This window comes from Terrapene carolina, unplaced genomic scaffold (genome assembly GCF_002925995.2).
Source record: "Terrapene carolina triunguis isolate 2854851 unplaced genomic scaffold, T_m_triunguis-2.0 Scaffold189, whole genome shotgun sequence".
NCBI classification, from domain to species: Eukaryota; Metazoa; Chordata; order Testudines; family Emydidae; genus Terrapene; species Terrapene triunguis.
In genome coordinates, this window is record NW_020664540.1 from 11,886,752 (window position 1) to 11,899,542 (window position 12,791).

The following is a 12,791-nucleotide window of genomic DNA, read 5'->3' on the forward strand; positions in this document are numbered from 1 at the left end:
GAGGAGAATGGGCCAGGATCTGCAATTGCTTGAGTAATGAGTCCCAACATCCTTCCACTCTCAGCAAACAAATCTAAAACACACTGTGAAAATGTGTGTGTCGTCCCCCACAAAAGGCCTCTCCACATATAGGATAATAGCTTACTATTGCTCCTAGTCCTGTTAGCTTCAGGGCTAGCAGTCTGTCCTGTGCCTCAAAAAGTTCCAACCCTGCTGATGGCATGTGGAGGGGTCAATATGGTTCCACATAATAGGATTCAGGTGTTGTTTTTTTTAAGAAAGGTAAAAGTTACATACCAAAAGACTAATGTTAAAAGAATATAAAGGTTGCAAAGTCAAGCACTTGAAAGTTAGAAAATTCCTGAATGAAGGTTGTTTCCCCTTAAGGTAATAACTAGGTGGAATATGAGAGATTTTGTAATCATGGCTGCTTTTGAAAGTTAACAAAAAGGCCTTTGAGAGACTATGGAGAACAGGTCTACTACATATGGCAGGAAGGGAAGAATCTATTAAATGTTGAGGTAGAGTCAACCTGGTGCATGGAAGCCAGCGTAAGAGGCAATGAATGAACAGATGACTTCAGACATTTCTCATTTCTATTTTTAAGTGGCCGATTATGTACAAAGGGAAGTGATTTGTGGTATAATTGTACTCCCAAAAATATTAAAAATCCAGCACAAGGTTGAAAACATGTTTGCAGTATTGCATGTAGCTCACAACACAGGGCATCCCAGGAGAGTTATTCTGGCGTTTCAATTAAAAGCCATCGTCTGCATTTGAACATTCACGTTGGGTTATTTGCAACAAAGTGTCTTTGTATCCATTAGCTACTGTCTCCCTCTAGCGAAGGAACAGACTAAGTGCTCCAGCTACATAGCCTAAATTGCTTACAGTACACTGTCAACACCCAGCTAATCTTAGGTCTGAGCCATTCGGTGCTATTGAACGCATTATACCCCGGGGTTGATAGAAGCCAGGGCATGGATGACAGCAAGCTGGCTGAAACTCAGTCTAGAGAAGCATGCTGCAATGGTGGTAGGTTGGGAAAAGCAGGGGGAAGATGTGGTGAGGCTCAGTAATGCCTTCGGATAGGATTTTATTTTTAATATTACCTCCAATGGTCCCTACAGCCCAGGGGAGGTGTTTTAGGGCTTATTGCCCAGGCCCCTCCTCCAGCCCTCCCCCCCCCCATTGCACATTTCCGTCTTGCAGGTAATGAAGTAAGGCGTTTCCAAGGAACAGGGGAGTTTTCAAAATGCAGGCCAAGTGTAGGCAGTAAACCAAGCCCCCGACCCTGAGACAGACGAGTTTTCTACCAACATTGTGATTCAGCACTCTGCCCTGAATGGTTTTGCTAGGGCAGCTCAGGACAGAACTTGCATCTTATAGACAAGCAGCAGGAAAACAATGAGCCCATGTGAGAAACTCCCATTTCTGTTACACTAGACTGGAGGAAGTACCAGCGAATGAACCTCAGGAAACAATCCCACCTGGCCAGTGAAAGAAAAGAGTGCAAAGCTGTGTCTAAACTTCGCTGACCCATTTCAAGCTTCCATGATTAAGTCACATCAGTTCCCAATTGCTTTATTCATCTTCTTGTGGATTATAATATTAGGACGTGCTATTGGAAATTAAGCGAAGTGAGATGCTCCTGGTCAGTTACAACTGTTCACGAGGCTACCTAGGCCCTCCTGCATTACTGGATTCATATAGACATGCTCTCTTAAAAAAAATAGAAGCCCATGAAAGGGCAAAGGGCCTGTGATGGGTTGGATCACAGAAACCTCCTTGGGAGCTGTCACCTGATGTGCAAAGACTACCTCTGCTCCGGTTTTCCCTGCCAGCTCAGGACTCCAGCACCCTTTCTTGCTGGGCCAGACACTCCCGTCTGCTCCAACACAGACCCAGGGTCTGAATGACTTGCCCCAAAGCTGCAAGTTTACCCCAAAACAGCTCTCAGAAGTGTGCTTGTCTTTAGCACTCAGATGCCCAACTCTCAATGGGGTCTAAACCCAAATCAATCCGCTTTACCCTGCATAAAGCTTATGCAGGGCAAACGCAAATTGTTCGCCCACTATAACACTGATAGAGAGATATGCACAGTTGTTTGCTCCCCCAGGTATTAATACATACTCTTAGTAAATTACTAAGTAAAAAGTGATTTTATTAAATACAGAAAATAGGATTTAAGTGGTCCCAAGTAGTAACAGACAGAACAAAGTAAGTCACCAAGCAAAATAAAATAAAATGCGCAAATCTATGTCAAATCAAACTGAATACAGATAATCTCACCCTCAGAGATGCGTCAGTAAGCTTTTTCTCAGACTGGACACCTTCCAGGCCTGGGCACAACTCTTTCCCCTGGTATAGCTCTTGTTGCAGCTCAGGTGATAGCTAGGGAATTCTTCATGATGGCTCTTCTCCACCCTTGTTCTCTTCCACCCCTTTATATATATCTTTTGCATAAGGCGGGAACCCTTTGTCCCTCTGGGTTTCCACCCCACCCTCACTGGAAAAGCACCAGGTTAAAGATGGATTCCAGGTCAGGTGACATGATCACATGTCACTGCAAGACTTCATTACCCACTTGCCAGCACACACATATACAGGAAGACTCACAGTTAAATACAGCCCTCTACAGACAATGGTCCTGGTTAATGGGAGTCCTCAAGATTCCAAACCACCATTAATGGCCCACACTTTGCATAATTACAATAGGCCCTCAGAGTTATAGTTCATATTTCTAGTTTTAGATACAAGAGTGGTACATTTATACAAATAGGATGATCACACACAGTACATTATAAGCTTTGTAATGATACCTTACAAGAGACCTTTTGCATGAAGCATATTCCAGTTACATTATATTCACTTATTATGTTTTTATAAAACCATATAGACTGCACAACGTCACAGGGCCCATCTAATCTCAGTGTGTAGCAAAGGAAGGATTTCTCCATTCCCCATCACTACGGACAGAACAACTTTCTTATTCCATGCAGGCTATCGCCAGATCTGCTTGGTGGAGAAGCTCCCACTGAAGCCCCTTGTCGGTCAAATACCAGCAGGTTCTTCCTTCCGCTGGAAGTTCAGATTTCGGATGTTTACGAGCCGCCCTACGCGCTGGCCGTGTTCGGGCTCCTAGAAGGCTGGACTTGTAGGGGAACTTGCATTCTGTGCTCAGCCCAGCAGCCGGGGTGTGTGGCTGCAGCAGGGGGGTGTGATTCCCAGCCCGGGTAGAAAGACTCCCGCTAGCTTGCTGAAAATAGCAGCATAGACACTGAGGCGCTGGCAGCAGCTCAGGCCAGCAGCCTGAGCTCAGACCCAGGGGAGCGGGGCAGGCTTGGACTCTGGCCACCACCACCACGTCCACTGCTACATGAGTTTGCCTACCCGCACTGGAAATGACACTCCCAGCTGTGCTGCAGACATAACCTAAGAGTTCTAAGCACGTCACCATGAACAAACTGAAGCAACAATTGAACTGTAAATCACAACTAACATTTGAACTTAGCGCTTAAGGTGGCCATTTTGCCGAAATCACTTTCATCACTCCCAGTGCAAGAGTGCAAGGGGCAGCAAGCCCGTGTAGACACGGACCAAAACCTTTACCATAAAGAGACTTAATTACACATTTTAAGCAGACATCGCCAATGAACACAATCCATCTGAACAGAACATTTACAGAGTTCTGTGAAATAGACTGTGTCATGTTCTCTGGTAGGCTCCCTTCCCCCCCACCAATCATCCCATGCTATTTTCCTGCAACTTTGCTTTGAAGTGAATAACTTACCCTAATAGGCAGCAGGTTTAAAACAAACAAAAGGAAGTATTTCTTCACACAATGCACAGTCAACCTGTGGAACTCCTTGCCAGAGGATGTTGTGAAGGCCAAGACTATAACAGGGTTCAAAAAAGAACTAGATACATTCATGGAGGATAGATCTATCAATGGCTATTAGCCAGGATGGGCAGGGATGGTGTCCCTAGCCTCTGGTTGCCAGAAGCTGGGAATGGGCGACAGGGAATGGATCATCTGATGATTACCTGTTCTGTTCATTCCCTCTGGGGCACCTGGCATTGGCCACTGTCAGAAGACAGGATACTGGGCTAGATGGACTTTTGGTCTGACCCAGTATGGCCGTTCTTACGAACGGAGATAAGAATTTATTTTTAAAAACACCATCTTTTTTTCCCCCTGAGATCGTCAGAGAGAAAACTTTCATAAGTAGGTCCCTGTGCGGATACACAAATGTGTATCCACAGCCAATCCGCAAAAATTGTCTGCGGATTTGCAGGGCTCTACCCCGGGGGGCTGGGCTGAGGCTCCAAGGCATCGCCCCGCTGGAGCCGAGTTGGGGAGAGCCACGGACCCTCCACCTCCATCAGAGCCCTGCATGGATACATTTGTATCCGCATCTGACCCATCAGAGCCCTGCACGGATACATTTGTACTCGCAGAAATGGTACACGGATATCCATGGACATAAAGTGGATACCCGCGGATTTGCAGGGCTCAATTCATAAGTTTCCCAGTTTGTGTTGCAGTGTCTGTTTGGAGATGACCTCTGAAGGGAACAGACTGGGCCTTGTACCAGACACAGACCACCCACCAGCACGCCAATATAGCCTGGTGCTATTCCTTCAGGGAGGAAGGCATGGAACTTCCCTGGCAATGCCAATAAGTCAAGAAAAACGGAAGCACTTTCTGAATAATAAGCATCCCTTTAATTGCTGACACCATTACAAAAACCGATTACATTAGCAACCAAAAAAGGAGTGTTTACTTGAGGCTGAAGTCAGAGGCAGCTACTCCCAAAATGTATCTAAGTAAAACAGTGTACAACATCAGTATTAAAATGTTATATTTATTCCATTGTCATTTCCCCGCTGGATTTTTCTGAACAAGTTTTACTGAGCAAAATAAAAGATAAAAGATTATACATTTACCGTATCTCCAGGAATGTAGAGGTCTAATTATCCAAACAATTTTTATTATAAAACTAAATTCTGGAGGTGTCTACAGAGTTTTTCTTCTTTAAATCAGTAGTCTAACAAGAATTAGAAAAGACAAAACTCTGTTCAGTGTTTGACGAAGTAGAAAGGGTGAAAACATAAATAAGGCTTTAATTTGGCAAAATATAATACAATGCCTTCTGCTATCCTCAAATTAATGATTCCCCTGTGACTTCATTCTGCAAGAGAAAGAAAAAAAAAATCCACTTAAGCCAAGGAGTTTACAAATAATTACTGCTCAAAGAAATTCATGTACAGCAAACATTAGTTGAGCGGAAAACCGGGCTAGTGGTCACCTCGGTGGTGAAGTCCAGGACAGGATGGAGGCCAACGCCCAGTGGGTTGGGAGGATGACAGCAAAAAGTGATCATCGTTCTATTGTTTATAATGCCTCGTTACCCAAGGTACAAAGCAGCTCTGGAGAAGCTTGAGCTTCCTGTCCCCTCAGAAGACAGAAGCCATTGAGATAAAACCATGGACGCTAAGAGGAGGAAGAAGAAAGTATCTGTTCTAAATACAAGAGTGGGACAGCTCAGACACTAACTTCACTGAACCTCCCCTGTGTTCACGACCTAAAAACTAATGGTTAATTCTTATACACTGAACCTCAGACTCTGTTTAGTCTGCTATAGTAGCTCTTTCCATTCAGCCTGTGGCCTTCGCAGTCCTCCATCTCTCTAACTTTTAGCTGTCTCAAGTCTGATGGAACCTTCTCACAGAACCCAACACCTCTGGCTTGTCCAACCTTCTGTCAGCTCCGGCCACCTGACAGGTCGTCAGCACTAGGTGGTCAGCTATGGAAGGCCCCTGGTTTTTAAAAGGTAGCTTTGTATGAAAGCATGCAAACCCAATAACACAAAAAGAGGTGTCACTATGCCCCCAGCCTGAAACTTAAGCTATTTCATATCACAGGGACTATTCCATACTTCCACTGCACGCTCAGTAAAATCTCACTCGGTTATTTTGATACCCATTCCAAAGATACATCAGTATGTATGATCTTTTGCACTGCAGCAGGCACTATGGAAGCAAACAAGACTGCTGTGTGGAAGAGACAAACATCTGTCAGTAGAAGCAGAGAGAAAAAGAGGTGTGATTGGCAAGTCACAACCATGCAGTGAGCCCTCAGGCCTAGAAAGAGGAGCAGAAAAGGCTGAGATCAGAGAAGGCTGAATGGAGGAGGGACCAAAAAAGGAGTAAGAACAGGTCTGGTACCCCTTAGAAGTTTTGACAGAGCCTCTCTAAAACATCAGACTTAACAGACGCCAGTCTTGTTAAAACCCACCTGTCACGAAGTTAGAGAATGCTTGTCTTGAGACAGATATTGCAGTGTAGACATACCCAGGTTAAGACACCCACAGCTGGCCCATGACAGCTGAATCAGTCTTGGGCTGTGGGGCTATCACACTGCAGTGTAGACAGCCGATTTTGGGCTGGAGTCCACGGTCTGGGACCCTCCTCCCTGGTGGGGTCCCACAGTTCGGGCTCTAGCCCCAGCCCGGACCACTACACTGCAATTTTATAGCCCCACAGCCCGAGCCCCATGAGCCTGATTCAGCTGACATGGGCCGGCTGTGGGTGTCTTACTGCAGTGTAGACATACCCCAGGTTACAGCTAAAGTATCCATTTCCTACCTACTAGCTGATAGTGTTCTTTTCCCTTTGAGAGCATTTGGCTTATTGACACAACCAGCTTCTTGACGTGTCCTACATCTTGGCTCAGAGTCACTGCCAGGTTTAGTCTTTTTTCAGTCAATTCCTGAAACGGGAGCGAAAAAAGGAATCATTAATAGCTCATTTACAATCGAATTACTGAGAGACCAGAACTAGATTCTCCATCCAAAATGACGCCTTCTTACGCACCGGTATACACCATGCAACTGTGACAACAAACAGGGGTCTCCCCACACAGAGAACACTGGAGAAAGTGAAGGGTCCGTTGAGTCGGGACTTACACTTGCAGTGGGGTAGCCACAGTGTGTCAGTGTCGGACTGTTGGCAGCTTAGTACCAAATAACCAGCAGGTCTCACTGAATATCTGATCAGAGTACAGGACGCACCCCATGAGGCATAACTATTGGGGACTGAGATAGCACGGTTAGCAAGGGGAGCCAGAACGCAGCAATCTGACAATGATTATAGCAACTACCTTGCGTGAGGCAAGTCAGTCTGTACCCAACTGTGTCCAGAAGGACCCAGCTGGCGGCCTGGAGAAGTTATGTATACGTGTAATTCTAATCGACATGCTGCTAGTGATGGGTGGGAGGGGCAGAGAAAATGGTTATCTAGTTTACATTAGGTGATGGCCCCCTGCCCTTCCCCACAAGCTGGCGAACAAGGCACCAATGCATTTTATAAAGAGCTTGGTTTCCATATGGATCTTGTTATTAGCAGCATATAATGGTGGTCATGCCCTGGGGCACAAAGCTCCAGCTCCTATTCGCTGGAGACGGCGCACAGTTCTAGTCCCAAGAGCAGAACGCTGGCCTAGTATCCGCAGCTCAGATTCGTCACTGAGGGAGGAGAGAGCACTCCGATTCTGGCTTTGAACGCCTGCTTAGCCATCTGCTGGCTGGCTGCTCACACTCCCTCGGCCTCCATGGGTGGTTTCTTAGCCCAGCCCTGGGTAGAAATCTATGGACTGACTCTCTATCCCGTTTGGTGCACTTCGCTGCACTCACCACATTTTAAAACAATTGGATCTAAAGTTAATAAGGTTCTCAAAACCGACAGCTGAAAGAGAGGACTATAAAATCTAACAAGATCTAGAAAGAGGTCACTCTCCTGATGCAATCAAAATAGTGCCAGCACTATTTATTTATCCAAAATTCATATTTTGCATAAATAGATGACATGCCCTGGGTTTTTCAACTTCACTATCCATTTATTCTGGATTCCGGAAGTCAAACTTGCTCAGGCAAAACTAGAACCAAACATGATATAAACCCCTATTTAGACTGCAAATATTTATTACTTTCACCAGACGATTCCACATAAGCCCATCATACAAAAAAATTGAGATGTTACTATTTTCACTCAGCTCAGTAAACTCTGCAGCTGGAAGACACTGGGGGAGCTTTCATCTGCAAGTATCCACAAGTTTAAAAAACCTGACCTCAGTGACTGCAATTATACTCAGCTGGAATACAGAAAGGCACTTTGAGTGAAATTTTCAAAAGTGTCCAGCATTAGCTTAACTCTGCTCTCACCATATCATTAGCAATTTTGCCATTGACTTCACTGGGAACAGTTACACCAATGCTTAGTACTTCTGAAAAACCCACCCTATTAGTTATGGGAAAATTACAATGACAAGTTCAGACAGAACCACTTTTAGAGGTGTTGAATATTAAGATATGGTTTCCAAGAGGTCCTCAGCCTATGTTATTAGAACTAGTTCAATCACCACTAGATAATCTACTGAAGGGTAAGATTTTTGTAATAATCAAGTCTTAAAATATACAGCTTTAGTGAATAGTTTGTCCAAATCAAGAGTCATCTTAAAAGGCGGAAAACGATCATGGAAAAAAATATGTATCCCACTGGGCTAAGATTATGACTGGATGCATCAAAAATCAACGAAGGACACTAAAATCAAACCTCCCAGCCCTGTCCTGGTGTCCTAACTAACCTAAGACATGTAGGTTGGTAAGAACATGAGAGAGCTACGTTTGCACAGTAAGAGATCTGCAAACATGTTTCTCTATTGTAAAAATAACCGGGAATCTACATTAAATAAAGTAGCCACTATAAGTGATCAGACAATTAAAATCCAGGTATGTTGAACCTCAGCTCTCTCTCAAGTGTTTAACATGGATCAATAAGTATGATTGCAAGTTTGACTTGCAGTCTAGCAAATTAATGAGCCACAATTAACTGACAGCTGCATATGAGAGCACAACGTATGGATTACACAATAATGTACAACTGGGACTGCTCCTCTCTTATGGTAATAGGTAAATGCTGTTTTTTATTCGCTCTTACACCCCTTCCCCTCCAGTGGAGAGCTCTCCGCTCTCACACTAATTCTGTCTGCTTCTCTTCCTTTCATATTCATGGTATAATTTCGTTTCACTAACAGGGACTGGCTAGAACTCTTGTATTATTCATACCTCTTGGGGCCAAATCCCAATTCCCCCTCTTAGACGTGGGCTCAACCCGACACAGCCACAGTTACAATTTCAGGGCTGCAATACGCTCGCTGCTGTGCCCTCCCTCCACTTGTAATTCTCCACCGCGAGGAAGAAAAGATTCTGACTGGTGCATCCACCATCATCCTCTCCTCCACAGCTGGTGAAGAGGAGGGAATCTGTGCCGACTACTCCCTCGCTGCAAGCTTCCCACAGCCTGCCGCCACCAGCTCCTCTGCACTCAGCTCTCCCTGGGCAGGTGGGGAAGCAGTATTTGCCCCTTGTACACTCTCTAAAAAGCCCTCAAATAAAAAGATGTTGGAAAAGGAGCCAAAGAAAACTCCCATCCTATGTATGCCTGCCGCTCTCATCTTGTTGTCCAGACAGACAGCAAGCCCAGTGCTTAATCTCAGTCACAGACTACACAGGGCACTTCAAGTATTTAGCGCTGCAGTAGGGTTTTACGTTAGGATTCAGAGATTAGAAATGGGTAAGACTGCAACTGTGCTTTCAAAGGAGTGTACTCGCTAGGTAAGAAAGTGTCCAGATGTCTGTGCACTATTAGAACTCACACAGCTCCTCTCTGTGAATTCAGACCTGGCATGTCCCTAGTGCTCAGTGAGGCATCTTTGAAGCCATCTGAGTGAGCCAGGTGTTATAACGCTAAAGCAATGAGTTTAAATGTGCAATGGTTCAAGTGTAGTTTCCTTTTTAGTTAAGCAGCCATAATTCAGAACTGACGGAGCAAAGAGGATCCTGCCTCAGTGCAGCTGGCTTCTGCGTGGAACATGACTGAATCTCCTGACTTGTTTGCTTGACATCTCTGTATGTTTGCAAACTCTCTGTATCACAAGGGAACTTCCCAGTCCTGAAGCTTAAATAGCGTCATGGGACCAGATGTGTCTTTGGCTGCGGGCTCTGTAGCTTGTGATGCAACAGTCAAGCAGTGTCAATGACTGACTGCTTTCTACTCTGTCATTCATTGCGTCTAATGACTGCAGAGCAAGGATTCTTCTATAGTGCTCTGTAGAGAACTCTGCTTCATTAGGCTTCTGAAGTCACTTTTACCTTCAGTAGCAAAATGGAATAAATTGAAATTGCTTGTCCCATCAACATTGGCAGCTCCGTCCCTTCAAATACACCGGACCCTCGCTAGAGCGCGGGATTTGGGATCCATGCGCAGTACTGCGTTAACACGGGGACCACATTATAGCGGAGACCGCTTTAAATGAATTTCAATGAAAGTAATTAAATTTGGGATCCATGGCCGCGACCGCGTTCTATGCGAATTCGCACTATATAGACGCGCATTCTAGTGAGGGTCCGGGGTCTGACATTTCTTCCACCCTTTGACATAATGTAGCTGCTGGGAAGTCAAAAGCTGAAGCAGACCTCCCCCTGACATGGTTTAGCTCTTTAGCCCAATTTGCATGCACAAACATGGCATGTGTGGGCTCACGCTAGACATCCAAGATGTTTCACCAAGTCAGGCCTTCACAGACATTCACAGCTTGATGTTGGTTGTCCAACTCTGTAGCCGCCAAAATATTTCAGTTGTAACCTTTCGATGACGAGAATCGCAAAATAGCCCCCCAGTCCAGAAAGCTGCCACACTGCAGCGCAAAGGGATTCTCCGGATCACTGCTTACTGAAATGCAGACCAACGAGATTCTGCTGCCACGCCGGACCAGGGTCATCGTGCTCCCAGTGGCCCGGCATCAGCTAAAGCGGGACTAAGACACTTTCAGTGGGCTGATGCGCTCCTCCCTGTGGTTCGTATGGCTCTGACTGAAGGGGTTAAGCATGCGTGTGGCAATACTGAGGCAGGACAAGGTGCCAGTCTCCATGTGGAATTACATGCTTCAGAGTGCCCATCAAATGCTTAATGTTTGAAGCTTATTAGCTACAGGAAGATCATTTTTAAATGTCCCTTCATGAGGGAGAAGCGCTGTTAAAACTCTTCCCACCTGCCTGCACCCAAAGGACCACGCCAATTTTATTTCCATTTTGAAAACCCTGGCTCGTGAGTCAACCCTCTGGCCCCACCCCCAAAGGTGAACTTGAAAGATAAGGGAGTCATGGTGCAAATACTGGCCGAGCCCAAGTGTAAACACCCTTGTGATCCTGAGCAGTGAGAGGATACAGCTCAAGGAGGAAGCACTTCTGACGTTTTTCTAGGCTAGGTAAATCTCCTGACCCGATTTCAGTGCCAGTGGAATATTGTACGTTCTGCAGTTACAGCTCATTTCTCAGAGTTAACGCTTTGCATAAGATCTGAATTGCCCCTGGAGACGGACTCAAAGAAAACACTCACCGGCTCTGAGCAACCATCACTGTTCTCGATAACGTTGGCATCCCCGGCAGCTTTTCCTATTTCTCTCTCAAGAGATGCCAGTGACTCTTGGGCCTGTAGGGAAAAACAGAGGCAGCAATTAAAGGATGGAAAGCAAACCACCTGTCTAACCGCTAATGTTAGACACACAGGAAATAAGTGTTCCAGAGGAAAATCTGTTTTATGTTATGTTCGCTCGGGGACCACGCCATTCATTGAGATTGACGGGTCTTCTTACAATCAGGTATTTTGCATGTCAGGCTGGCTACACGTGAAAGTTATGCTAGTGGGGAATTTTAATAGCCTTGTGTCAAGTTTAGGAAAAAGGTTCAACAGCAGATAGTTTAATGTGAAAGACTAACTTGAATAAGCATCTGAAACCCAATTAGTGTATCTGCCATTTATGTAGAATACAATAAAAATCCTCTGTGGGAATTAATCAACACAGTCAGCCCATACATTATGGTTACTGCACCATCACTTGCTTTGGTATTCTTGCACCTTAGAAAGTGTTAAATAAGGCCACTGATATCTTTTTAATGTATCCCTGCACCCAGAAAGCAGAGCTGCCGTAGTCTTTTGCCCTTCTCTCCAATTGCAATGTCCACCCTGCCAACAATGCTGGCTTGCAGACCTACCTCTACTAAAGAGGTCTTCATCTGTCCAAACTAAAAGCCTGGTGTGTCTGATATCTCCTCAAGGATATCTAGCAGTCAGCTGAAGCTCAGAGCTTTCAATCTTCCCCACCAAGGCCTCCCTGCTTCTTCCTCTCAATCACTGGAACACCACCACCATCCTGCCTATCACTCAGACTGACAACCTGAGTGTCATCGTCAACTCAGACCTCTAAGTTCTCCTATCCAGGCAAGGTTTAAATCTTGCCAATTTTTTCTGCATAAAGTTTTTAAGATACGGCCTTTCCTATCCATCCACTTAGCGAAAACTCCTGTCCAGGCTCTCATCTCGATTACTGCAACATGCTTCTCTGCAACCTTGACAAACGCAATCCATTCTGAATGCTCCTGCAAAGATCAATTTCCTCGCCTGTCATTTTGACCCCTCTCTTTGCACCCCTCCACTGGTTCTACCTTCTCTATCACAGCAAAACTAAGCTACTGGTCTTCGTTTTCAAGGCCTATCATTCACTAACAAGATGTTGACCCCAGCCTCCATCACCCACTTGTTCAATTTTCAAACAAGCACCTTGGTGCTTTTGTCCACGCTGCTGTTCCTCATTCTTGGGAGACGCTCCCCATAAACACCGGCAAAGCTACCTCTTCAGGGTCTTTCAAAACCCTCTTTAGAAACACGCT

General features: G+C 45.3%; 1 protein-coding gene across 7 annotated transcripts in view; it reads right to left on the bottom strand.

The window, feature by feature from the left end:
• Positions 1 to 4,669: 4,669 nt before the first annotated feature.
• Positions 4,670 to 12,791, bottom strand: part of KTN1 (kinectin 1) — a 79,713-nt gene continuing 71,591 nt past the window's right edge. For 3 of the 7 annotated variants that reach the window (XM_026654174.2, XM_026654173.2, XM_026654171.2), the window contains 3 exons: positions 11,461 to 11,553; positions 6,656 to 6,775; positions 4,670 to 5,195 (listed from right to left, as the gene is read on the bottom strand). In XM_026654174.2, coding sequence (XP_026509959.1) covers positions 5,166 to 5,195; positions 6,656 to 6,775; positions 11,461 to 11,553 — 243 coding nt within the window. In that variant the 3' untranslated portion in view covers positions 4,670 to 5,165. Of the gene's footprint in view, positions 5,196 to 6,651; positions 6,776 to 11,460; positions 11,554 to 12,791 lie in introns of all 7 variants that reach the window. The other 4 variants (XM_026654169.2, XM_026654168.2, XM_026654172.2 and 1 more) reach the window with 3 other exon arrangements.